This window comes from Barbatula barbatula, assembly GCF_947034865.1.
Source record: "Barbatula barbatula genome assembly, chromosome: 21".
NCBI classification, from domain to species: domain Eukaryota; kingdom Metazoa; phylum Chordata; class Actinopteri; order Cypriniformes; family Nemacheilidae; genus Barbatula; species Barbatula barbatula.
This window is the reverse complement of record NC_136784.1, coordinates 12,152,305-12,165,040: the sequence shown is the minus strand read 5'-3', so window position 1 is coordinate 12,165,040 and position 12,736 is coordinate 12,152,305. Positions and strand designations below refer to the sequence as shown.

General features: G+C 41.0%; 1 protein-coding gene across 5 annotated transcripts in view; it reads left to right on the top strand.

The window, feature by feature from the left end:
- Positions 1–12,736, top strand: part of spire1a (spire-type actin nucleation factor 1a) — a 34,583-nt gene that overhangs the window by 4,849 nt on the left and 16,998 nt on the right. For all 5 annotated transcript variants that reach the window (XM_079485489.1, XM_079485488.1, XM_079485487.1 and 2 more), the window contains exon 3: positions 11,479–11,715. In XM_079485489.1, the coding sequence (XP_079341615.1) occupies positions 11,479–11,715 (237 nt within the window). The remainder of the gene's footprint in view (positions 1–11,478; positions 11,716–12,736) is intronic.

Genomic DNA, 12,736 nt, shown 5'->3' with positions numbered 1-12,736 from the left:
AACACGCGCCCACATGGCCACATGCGCACAAATTTACGATAAAAAGAACACACGTGCCCGTGTGAGCATACGGACCTTCACTAAGAAAAAAATGATAGACTATAGACTCGTGACAGTGAATGGGAAGATTCATCCTCCCTCTGTACACAAAAACAGTCTCTTCTGCCATAGTGGATGTACTGCACAGAAAAGCGCTCAGTTTTGCAAGTAAAGTCAATGTTTGTGTGCAATGTGACAACTTTTGCTAATTGTACAATTTCCTCCAGTGAAAAATCTTCATTTGAAATGTTCATTTGTATCGTTTTTTTTATTCATCAAAGCTCATTTTTGCATATGGTGGTTTGGTATGGGAATTTTTGACGTATATTTGCATTGAGTGACTCTAAGTCTCTAAGAGCAATAGTAAGATGTGGGTGGGAAGGGTGTGTGTGCTCTGCCTGACTGCACCTCTCTCTCTCTCTCTCTCTCTCGCTCGCTCACTCGCTCTCAGGGATCGTGTGATGTTGAAGTATGCATGTTCAAAGAGTCGAGCGCTTCCTCTTCACAAAACGTGTCTCGCAGTATTAGCACATCAGTACCCACCGCAGACACTACACATCCAGAGCCTCCCTCTGGATCTCTGCTGTCTTAGAGTAACAGTTCACCAAAATATGTGAAACCTTTCACCATTTACTGGCCCTTATTTCAATTCAAACCATGTCTTTCTTTCTTCTGCAGAACACAAATGACGATATTACCCAAATAACATTGACCCTGATTGACTTCCATTCTATGGACACAAAACCACAGAGACGTTCTCAAAATATCTTTTACAAAAGAGTAATATACAGGTTTTAGCTGGAACTAGGGAGTTTTGCAATCCTTAAAGTTGGTTGTGACTTCCTCCCTATGTATACTCTCTGCAATTGCATCCTTTTTCTGAATTTGAACACGGACGTAATTTGGTTTTCTGGGGGAACTCTTAAGATTTCTGTCATTAGTTAACCATGAACCATTAGCTGTCAACGTCAGGCCGTATTGATCTCGTTTCCAAATCGGTGTCGATTAAGCAAGCTTTCTCAGCTGTGATTCATCCGGCCTCTAAAGTGAAACCACTCTGGCTCTTGGCACTCTCTGCAAAATCTAAGCCAGTTTTTCCTGTCAACTCTATGGGCACAAAGAATCAAATGCTTTATAGATAGGAGAATAGTAATCAAATATAGATGCTTTGGCCTTTAACCAGAGGAAAAACACTCCATCAAAGTCAGACTGAGAAATACGTAAGTCTTAAGTAAAGTGTGCATTATGAAGTGCTACAAGACAAACTACTTATCAATGAGCGTCCATCAGTGATCATTCAATCTTCCATGACCCGCAATCCCTAAAGGATAAAAGAGCCAGACGATATTGACTGCTAGAGGTTTCTGCAACTTTGTAAAGATCTCTCTTATTTCCTCCCCCATGGTGCACAGACAAAGAGGATTTGGCCCAAGATCCTGTCCAGTTGCTAAGGGGGATTAACATGTATCCTAACAAAAGTCTCTGCAAGTCTAACTACCTATCAGAGGTCTTGATCTCGAGGGCGAGGAAGCTGCTGAACAGGCTTCAGGGGTAGGAATGTCGAAGAATTACAAACCAACCATGGTTCGGAAAAACACCTGTAAACTGTCCTGTAAATTCCAAGCACAATTTCCCCTCTAGTGTCTTCATGTAATGCTGATGTATTTCGAGGAAAACGTCTGTTAGACAACCCTCGTCTCACTTTTTTGTTTCCGTGGGGTTGGAGAACTTGTTTGTTCGCTCTGAGTTGAGTAGCCTCGTGGTTTAATCCCTGGAGGTTTTCTATATGACCGCACAAAGCCCGTTTCTTTCACCTCCCTGTATAAATTCCCTTCCTCAGCTGACTGCGTGTATGTGTGTGTTTTTGCGTAAGGATGAGGTAGATTGTGCGGGCACTTGAGTTGGGTCTCACACGGCCCTTGACGCACACATTGTCCCATTTACATTCGATGTACACATAAGAAGCTCTTTTTAGTCTCGCAAAAAGGCATTATTTAACGTGTCTTGTGCCTTCTGAAAGATTACCTGAAGCTTGATACAGGTTAGGCACAAGAAATAGAGACCGTATTGAATGTCAGAGCACAGATGCCAGCATGGCCTATTTGTGTGTATAAGCTTTGTGTTTTTGTCAGCGGAGGACCAGCACTTAACCGTGTGATCTAAGGCAGTGGGGCGTGAAGGCCAGTCTGAGCTGGAATCTGTTTTATCCCTTGTGTCACATGACCTCCGCTCTGACTTCACTTCACTGCTAAGAAATTTAGTTCATCCAGGATCTTTGTGATTTATTAACCAATGACTTATTTAGCAATGTTTGGTTTATCAGTCATTATGTAAGCAGAGCGCCTTAAGATATTACCGACTCTTGAGGAAACGTACAAATGACTATGCAATTCTATGCTAAAGTGAAAGATTTTTACTACAGGTTGAAGGGCTGGGTTAAGACGTTGACTAGTTTTTGTACAATTTTCTTAGTTTTATTACACAGTGTCTACACCGGATGCGGCACGACACGTTTGTCACGATAAACAAAAATAGAATGCAGTGGAACCCATTGTAATTTAAAATTTTGGTCACACTGGATGCAGCGTGACACAACAAAACCATTAAGAACAAGCCGTTGTTGGTGCTTTTTGTCAGCCTATACAATGCATTTTAAAGATAGCTAGATAGCTAAATAACATTTTATGTTTCTTATTTTGATCTACAAAATTCCATAATTTCATTCAAGTAAAACAATTTGAAGCGGGGGAAATATCACATTGTGAAATATTTTTTCTTTCTCTAATACACCCTGGCCACAATTACTGACACCCCTAGAAATTCTTATGAGGAAAAGATCTCCCAAGTGTATATACCCATTAATATATAAATATACGTTTTCTGAGCACACCAAGGTGACTAAAAACATGATGTTGACTAGTCATGACTTCTATATAAGAGAATAATATAAAGTAACACAAAGCCGCTTAATCTTTCTTCACAATGGGTAAAACCAAAGAATATGGTTCTGATGTGCAGCAAAAGATTGTTGAGCTACACAAAATAGAAAGTGTTTTTAAAGGGAAATGGTGGAAACGATAAAAAATCTCATGTGTGGAAGAATGTGTGTCCATATTGTTGTGGGTAATATCAGCCGTTAAGTGTCCATGGATTCACACTTCGAATTTTCACCTGGTAACAGTAGACCATCCTTTGAGAATCCCCATTTCAGCATACCATGATTTGCAACATATTAATTATTTTTTCAAATACTGTTTAGAACTGATAGGATGCTGTACTAGTTCCAGAAAATGCTTATGGGGACCTTTCTATCACTTTTTTTCAAGCCTTCTCAGGTATTTTCATGATAATAATAAAGTATATTTATAATGATGATGTTTGATGGGTGTTGCTTATTCAAATGCACTTTATAAGCGCCTGAAACTCATGATTTAAAATTGGGCAGCACTTACTACTGATCAAAGAGCCTTACTTCACTGACAAGCTGCACGGACACATAATCGTAACCGCCGCGATATCACAAATGCAACCAACGGGTCGATTTACGCGATATTTAGTGAAAATCGTGATCAATCGTGCGTCCCCTTTACCTATTGTAACTACTTTAGCTTGGAGAGATTTGTGCCAGATTGACTCACAGTTTACTAAATAAAGTTAGAATGGTCTTTTCAAAAGCAGATAGTTCACCCAAAATAAACACTCTGTAACCGTTTATTTACCATCATGTCATTCAAAACCTGTATGAATGATTTTTTTCTGTGGAACACAAAAGAATATATTTAAAGACATATTTCCTTTAAAGACTAATGGTTTTAGCCCTCAGAAGATGCATGTAAAAAAAGAAACCAAAAAGCGCAGACATTAAAGCACAGTGACCCATCATGTTATGTAAAGGAAAATGCTGAGTCTTTGTCCTAAATTATTTGAACATCCCAGTAAGGATTTTCCATTCATATCCACCTAAGATGCTTTAGTGAGGTGGGGAAATTGAGACCGGGCAAAGCTTCAGGAGGGATCTTTCCTACGCCCAACAGTGGGACAAAATGTGCTGGTTGCCTGTCTGTACAGGACAGTGAGTCACAGTGTTCGTCTGCGGAAAACAAATGTCCACCATGCTGTTGGGCTTTGGATGGAGCCCAGATCATTATGTAACCGTTCCCTTACTTTCTTTTATCCACCCTCATTTTCTCATGCCCATTCTCTGCCTTACTTTCTTGCTTTCAGAGGTTCAGAGTCGAAGTGATGCTGGTGCCAGTCCTCAAATGCCCTGAAGCTATTTTTGTTTAGATACAGGGTGGAAGAATTATCTGTGCCCATCTGCTAAATGCCTAATTTTATCAACAAAGTAGTTTTCTCCCAGCTGTTTTCAAATTCAATTGGGAACATTCACACAGTGCGATGACCTACTTCTGCTAAAATCTCAGCCAGCTATTTCACTTCCGCTCAGGGTATTTTTCAAGTGATAACGATGCGTTTAGTAAGAAAACGTTCAAATGTTGGTGAACCGACCGCACTACGGCTGAGCATTGTTAAATGCCTCTGTGATCTTGCCTCTAGTAAGTGCAAAAGTTCACTTTGCTTTATTTCATATTTGTTGATGTTCCCCGCAATTGTTCCCCATGATTTTGGTTGAAGAACGTCATCGAACAGTTTGCATATACCCCATTTATCCATGACATAAACAAATGTGCAAAGACCTTTCAAGGTAGTGCAAGTACTAAGTTCCTTATGCTTTCACACTGTCTGCTGTCTTGATACTGGATTTAGTTCTCTCTTTGATTTGCTATAGTCCATGTTTGTTGTGTTAGCTTTATGTCTTGACATATAAAGAGAATGCCCCAAAACAATTAAGTGCGTTTCAGATTGGCTTTCCCCAACTCGTTTAGGTTTAGCTCCGTTCAGTATTTTTACAAACTTTTCGTTTAAAGCTTTGCCTCTTTTGTTATAAACTTTCAGACATTTATTTGTAATGAAAAATGTACAGATTGCAGATTTGAGAGCCAACCGGCATAATATTTGTTAGTAAGTTGTGTCAAAAAGAAGATAAAAAGCCATTGGTCTGGTGCTTGAGTGGCTCATCTCCATACGATGCTGGGAACAACCGAACAAATTCAGGATTTGACTTCGATGCAATGATGTCATATGAGAAGAGCTCAGACAACAGTAGTCTGTGTCTTCTTTGTTTTGTGTAGCGTGAGAACTGGGAATAATACGGTAATATAACCGTAAGGCAGCCATAGGCCTAGTTATACAGGGCGAGGGGACAAACCATGGTTGGTATTTTATCTAACAAAAGATGGCAAATTTTATATTTATACGCTATGTCGTAGAGCTGAAATGTTGCCTTGTTCTTCAGTCGATGCATGTAAGACTACCAGGATGTTTTTGTTCACTCCTGTCAGCTCAGTTCCACATGAGGAACTTCTTTGCCCCCTGCCTCTCTGATCTCTTTGCCTCTCTCTCTGTTCTGAGAATCACGTCAGTCGACAGCCGGCTCAGATTTAGCTGTTCAGATGGAGATGTTTGCTAAGGTTTTGGTGGAGCAGTTGATATAGTTTGTTAGGAAATGTAATCTATGAAGCCCCAATTTCTGGCATATATTTCCTGTGTCAAGGTTTGTAAACTCACCATGACCAAAAACGTTGACTGCCAGAAATCCACCTGGTATATAATTAACTATAAATGGCTCTTTAAAATGGAAAGTCATTGAATGCTTGAGAGAAAGTATGTGAATGGTTTAACAAAAATGTATGTACCTAAAGTAAGATGTTACAATTTACACAAAAAGACAAATGTAATCTACAGTTGTGCTCATGAATATCTAGTTTGCTTACTCTAGTAAAGACAGCAAATCTGATTTCAGCTTGCAATTTTCTTCAAACATTTGGTGTTTCTGTGTGCAATTTGTTCAATGATCTTCTGATGCATTCTTTCCTTGGCTTTAATCTGAGGCTGAGACCAATCATTGGTTTTCCACAAAGATCTCTTTGAGAATTTGTAGCGCAATTGATGTAAATCCTTTCCTAGTGTGCACACTGATTATTAGCACATTGACTTTAGTGTGGTGAATGAACAATGAAGAAAAGCCTGTCTTATCTTGTCTCGTCTGGATGATCCGACACCTACAGTACTCTAGAGATTATCCAGTTTAATAGGATCGGTCATATAAATGCAAAATAACCAAATTTTTAATGCAGTTGTTTGACTCGGTGTTGTATCTGCAATTGATTTATTCTTCAAGCCTGTCTCAGATGATTTGAGACAAACTAAATATTTCCGATATGAACACTGTTTGTAAGTGGCATGTTGGTTACATGCACACATTACCGCTCATCATGTGATTGTGTGTGTGTTTAAATGTCCGCTGAGCCTCACGGACAACTGACTTCCCACATCTTTACCCTACTAAGGGCCTACTCACACTGTCCCAATTGAACCGTTTGATTCCTCAAGAGTGAGTTGAGAGCAACTGGGCTAAATGCGAGTGCGCCCTAAGAGTGAGTTGAGAGCAACCGGGCTAAATGCGAGTGCGCCCTAAGAGTGAGTTGAGAGCAACCGGGCTAAATGCGAGTGCGCTCTAAGAGTGAGTTGAGAGCAACCGGGCTAAATGCGAGTGCGCCCTAAGAGTGAGTTGAGAGCAACCGGGCTAAATGCGAGTGCGCCCTAAGAGTGAGTCGAGAGCAACCGGGCTAAATGCGAGTGCGCTCTAAGAGTGAGTCGAGAGCAACCGGGCTAAATGCGAATGTGCTCTAAGAGTGAGTCGAGAGCAACCGGGCTAAATGCGAGTGCGTCCTAAGAGTGAGTCGAGAGCAACCGGGCTAAATGCGAGTGCGTCCTAAGAGTGAGTCGAGAGCAACCGGGCTAAATGCGAGTGCGTCCTAAGAGTGAGTCGAGAGCAACCGGGCTAAATGCGAGTGCGTCCTAAGAGTGAGTCGAGAGCAACCGGGCTAAATGCGAGTGCGTCCTAAGAGTGAGCCGAGAGCAACCGGGCTAAATGCGAGTGCGTCCTAAGAGTGAGCCGAGAGCAACCGGGCTAAATGCGAGTGCGTCCTAAGAGTGAGTCGGGAGCAACCGGGCTAAATGCGAGTGCGTCCTAAGAGTGAGTCGAGAGCAACCGGGCTAAATGCGAGTGCGCTCTAAGAGTGAGTCGAGAGCAACCGGGCTAAATGCGAGTGCGCCCTAAGAGTGAGTCGAGAGCAACCGGGCTAAATGCGAGTGCGCTCTAAGAGTGAGTCGAGAGCAACCGGGCTAAATGCGAGTGCGCCCTAAGAGTGAGTCGAGAGCAACCGGGCTAAATGCGAGTGCGCCATAAGAGTGAGTCAAGAGCAACTGGGCTAAATGCGAGTGCGCCCTAAGAGTGAGTCGAGAGCAACCGGGCTAAATGCGAGTGCGCCCTAAGAGTGAGTCGAGAGCAACCGGGCTAAATGCGAGTGCGCTCTAAGAGTGAGTCGAGAGCAACCGGGCTAAATGCGAGTGTGCTCTAAGAGTGAATCGAGAGCAACTGGGCTAAATGCGAGTGCGCCCTAAGAGTGAGTCGAGAGCAACCGGGCTAAATGCGAGTGCGCTCTAAGAGTGAGTCGAGAGCAACCGGGCTAAATGCGAGTGCGCCCTAACATACGCTGTTTGCAATTAGATATTTTGATTCTTTCTAATAAGATTTAAAAGATTACAACATTAAGAGAATCAATCATTTATCCAAGTAAGCCTGACTAACATGCATGTCATGATGCTATAGTCATGAAAAAACTATTTCACATGTACGGGCTTAACAGTGCCTCGTGCATTTTGAAAGTGAATGTTCACAATTTACGCATTAACCAGGAGTGTGACAAATTCAAGAACAACGACATGCCTTAACAAATTTTATGAGGTCTGAATGTCATCCTAAAATCGGGTCTTGAGAAACAGGATTTGCCTCGGAGCGATGATGTCATGTGATCCAGACTCATGGAAACAGAAGGCAGTGTCTTCATTGTTTAGCGTGCATAGTGTGACACACAGAGAAAGCTGAAGAGGTAAAGAAAGGACATCTTCCTATCAACGTGGACATACTGAGAGGGATGAAATATCACCCGAAATGGTTTCGACTGGTTACAGTGAGTGAGGCAGGGGTTTGACACCTCTTGTGAAGGGATGGGGCTATTTGTATTTGAAACATGTTGCCATAAATCTGTCACTATAATCTATAGGTCGGGTGTCTGTGTGGGCAGGACAGGAGTGGCCAGGTTGATTTCGTTCTCCCATTTTGTTCCACGTGACAGAGCTTTTTGCCTACGCCCTCCCTCATCTCCATCCTTTTCTTTTCCCTCATTCCTGAGTCACAAGCTTGGAGAGAAGACTGCAGATAATAGTCCTGTGTTCATTCTTTAAGGCGTCTGCAGAAACTTCGTGTTCTCTCATGATCACACCCCTCACATCATCCAGATTGTACACACGTAATGCCTTAAACCGCCACAGCTGGAGGAAAAATGTATTGCGTTCGGCTCAAATTAACTTATAAATAATTACGCTTAAAACCATTTATTTTTGTTATTTCCATAATTTATAATATTGTGAGGGCATAAGAGGGTATAGTACTTGTACAGTATGACAGTAATTACCAAACAATAAGATGTTACACAGTAAACGATAAAACACAGCAAGGTGGCTTTCTCAAAGGATACGCTTTTCTACTGACATACTTTTCCATTGTTTGTCGATGTTATCACACGATGGACGGACTTGTTTGACTATTGCGCATTTTGTTTACAGTAGAAAGTTGACATGACAATTTCTGTCATTTTTGTTATTGCATTACTTCTCAAAAGTGTGTTCCAAGACCCTCGCAATATGCGCCGCTCATATTTGTGAACCATTCCTGAGCGCTACTTCTCGACTTTCAGATTTAAAGACTAACTGAGATTTTGTACACTGACAACATTTGCCTTGGCCCTAATATCTTAAATACGAACTATGTGAAGAACAATATTAAAATATAATTGCAATTATAACTCACATAGTTATAGTTATAAATAGTACACTAGTAGACATGCTTGTTGTCAATGTCATAAGTATTACCATCATGTTCTGTAGTTTTGCGTTTGTGCTTTGTGCCATGTACCAGTGCCGCTCGAGTGTTTTTGGTATGGCTTATTGTTGCGTCACCGGCTTACTGCAGTTCTACCCTCAAGACTGTGGATTATCATACGGTGATCTGATGCCTGGGTGTATTCCCCAGCAGCTCTGTAGAAACAAAACAATTCAATTCAGCTCCAGTGATGCTACTCTCAATGCTGACGTGTGTCTATAAAGCTCTTTATTATTGAATAGATGATGAACCATTCAACCTTTCTGCATCACAACACATCCTCCTCCAGTTTTCTGCTGTCACATAAAAGCTCTGCTCACTGCCTCTCCCAGATGTGCCTCCAATTTTACATCTTTAAACTGAAAATGAAAGTCTGAAGATTCATCAGCGTTGACCACACCTGGAAAACCTAGAATGAAAGGAGATCAACAAAAAGACAGTATTTGTGAAGGTGTTGATCAACGTCATCACAAAATGTCATGTGTAATTTATTTGTAACCACTAACCTTTAGTGATGATGTGCCTCAGTCAATGTCTGTTTAGATTGTAAATTACGGTATTGCATAGGGTTGGGCCGACAGACGATGGCATCGTCCATCGCTGCTGGCGGAAAGACATCACAATGTTTCGTGGTCATTGTGATTCCATCAAATTCTTTAAAAAAGTCATTTAAAAAATGTATATCTGCCGATGTCTACAGTGAAAAGTCACGCGTCTTCTCCATACATGAAAGAGCTTCGCGGATATTGAGTCACGCGTGTCACCTATTCATATATTTTTTGTTTTGTTTATTTGATTTATCGACAAAAATATTGATGACTCCTCCCACACTGTGCAGATTTTCATCCAATCAAATGCTTTCTAAAATAATAATGTTCCTCCTTTAACCTGTAACTGACTAGCAGAAAAGCCGTTTCGTTATATGCAATGCCTTAACTTTGTTTCACGAAGAAGATTCAAGAGTTTATTGTCATGTCAATGCAGCCATTTTCAACATATAAAGAAAAGAATTATGTATAAACGTAGTCATACAAAAATATACAAAATGTAAACGCGAAGACAAACATGCGAGAGGTGTAAAGACAAATATGTGCAGAGTAATCCAAGAAATGTGTCAACAAAGGAAAAACAAACTTTCATCAAATGGCAACATAAATTATAATAGTAATGAATCCTCATGTATGCTTGGTGGTGGCGTCTCCTCTCAGTGTCATAACCTGAGCTCAGCTGTGGTTTATAACATAGAGGATTACATTGCATAAGAGCAAGACACTTAAATATTTATTTCCCTCATGATGAGGATTAACGTCTGGACCTCTGACAACATGTTACGATTAACAAGAATTAACTGCAGCCAATCCACATGAGCGTCAATATTGATATAGAGCCGCATGGATGAGTCACGGTTTGTTTATTAATGGTGGAAGAGACCGAGTACTCTGCGTAAAAGAATTCACAGACTTATCTGCTTGGCCACAAACTAATTTTATGGCTTTTATTTTCATCTTGATAAGGTATTTTATGTAACCAGTGCTTGGCAGTGCAATGCACTTCTTCATCGCCCGTTTTATTTCAAATGGGTGTGGTGGGGTGTGGGCGCCTCGCGTCTGATTTCGACCGGGGCAGCTCATGAGTCAGGACCACTGTGCATATTTAATTAAAGGTGCCTTAAGCGATTCCCGAGAACTGCTGTTATTTGAAATCGAAAAGCCAACCCACTACTTTGCAAAAGGAACACGCCCCTTCCTGCATTGCTCCACTCTCAACCGCAACGCACCCATGAAATGCTTAGCTTTATCATAGTTTAGACCACGCAAATAATAATGCAAATGAATAAATAAACGAAGACGACACGAGTATATCGAGTAAATGCAGCACAATGGTTCCAGACAAACAATGATGGTGATACGAATACTGATGCGAATCAAAGCAACCTCCTTGGTGGTGATTTTCAGACGATCTTGCTCTGCTTATTGCCGCTAAAAACCTTCGCCAAAGGCGGGTCCTAATGCGTCGATGCTGGAAAAACACGGGTGATAGCTCCTGCATGACTTTTATCTTTCTTTTTATACTTAAAATCCACAGACCCTTTACTTTTAGGTAATAAATAAGACATTCCTCTTTTTACAGTCTTTCTAATGCCTGCTTGCGCTTGCTCTCTTCATTGGCTAAAAGTTTGTTTTGGTAATCGGCACAGGGCTTTTCTGAAAAAATGCTAACCCTACCTTTACATTTTTCATAAAAATTAGTAGTCACAAGATCGTAATGAGGCCTATCCAAGTGTTGTGCATTTTGAGGCTTATGTCAGGGCACGTGCTGATGTATGCGATTCATTCAGTAATGCTTAATGAACGTGATAATGTGTGTTGCAGATTATCGAGTCTCTGGGTATCATGATCTATAAGGCTCTGGATTACGGCCTGAAGGAACATGAGGAACGAGAACTCAGTCCTCCTCTGGAGCAGCTCATCGATCTCATGACCAACATGGTGAACACCGAGACAGACCCCTGCCCGGATGAAGGCTACGAGGCGACAGAGGAAGAGGATGAAGGCGAGGAAGAGACTACAGAAGTCTCAAACATCCGTGGCTACCGTGACATATTATCTGTAAGTAGTAAATGCAGAATTTGTGATCAAGATGGTTAATCTGCTATTATTTGAAACTCTGTATTAAGAGTTTACACTGTTTTGGGAAGTATACATAGAAATGTCCTAAAGACCCTTTATACTATACAAGACAATGTTGCTGTTTCCCAATCCGCATACTGTCCGCCCTAAATAGTATTCGAAAGGAGACATTAGTATGTCCCAAATCGCAGTATGTTGAAAAGAGTATTTCAAAGATTCCTGGATGGTATACTGCTTCCGGTAGAAACTCAAAGTGCAGAACGATGCACACTATAGCGGCTAATATTACCCACAACTCACAGAGTTTAGTGACGCTCCACTGCATTAACAAATGATATAACTGATGCGTCACTACATTATGAAATGTAAGTACACAGTAAACATTACATATGGAATAATGTATGTATAGATACCTTCATGGAAAGAAGAGCTGTGTTTTGATGTGTGTGGCAGTTAATGGCAACGATGTTGTCCAGGCCACTTCCGCTTCCTGTTATGCGTCACACCTAAATGTGTATATACTTTTCCATTTCATACTTTTAGTACATATTTTAAGTAGGCGAATTGGGACGAAGCATTTGTTTTTGATAATAAGTTTGCAGAAGTAGACCTGGTCTGACACTGAAATAGTTTCCTGTAGTGGTCAGTTTGGGTCACTGTACATGAGCTTTTCTGTAGGGCTTTTTAGGACCGGTTAGATAATACTTTGTGTCTCTGCCTTTGACAGATGAACCGTGACATTAGATTTCTCCAGCACACGTGTTTTTATACCCTGCCTGCCTGCCTGATAAAACCTTTGAGTTCTATATTTAGAGAGAGAGAGAGAATGATATGAAGATAAAGACTATAAGAAGGAAGTGAAGTACTTGCCGAGCCATGTGCTTGTGCATTTTTGTGATTTATCAGTCAATTCATTTACAGTAAAATACTTCCTGTAATATTCATTTATCAGCCATTCATCCCCCGACAGTGTACTAAAGAATTATCACTGTCATTGTTT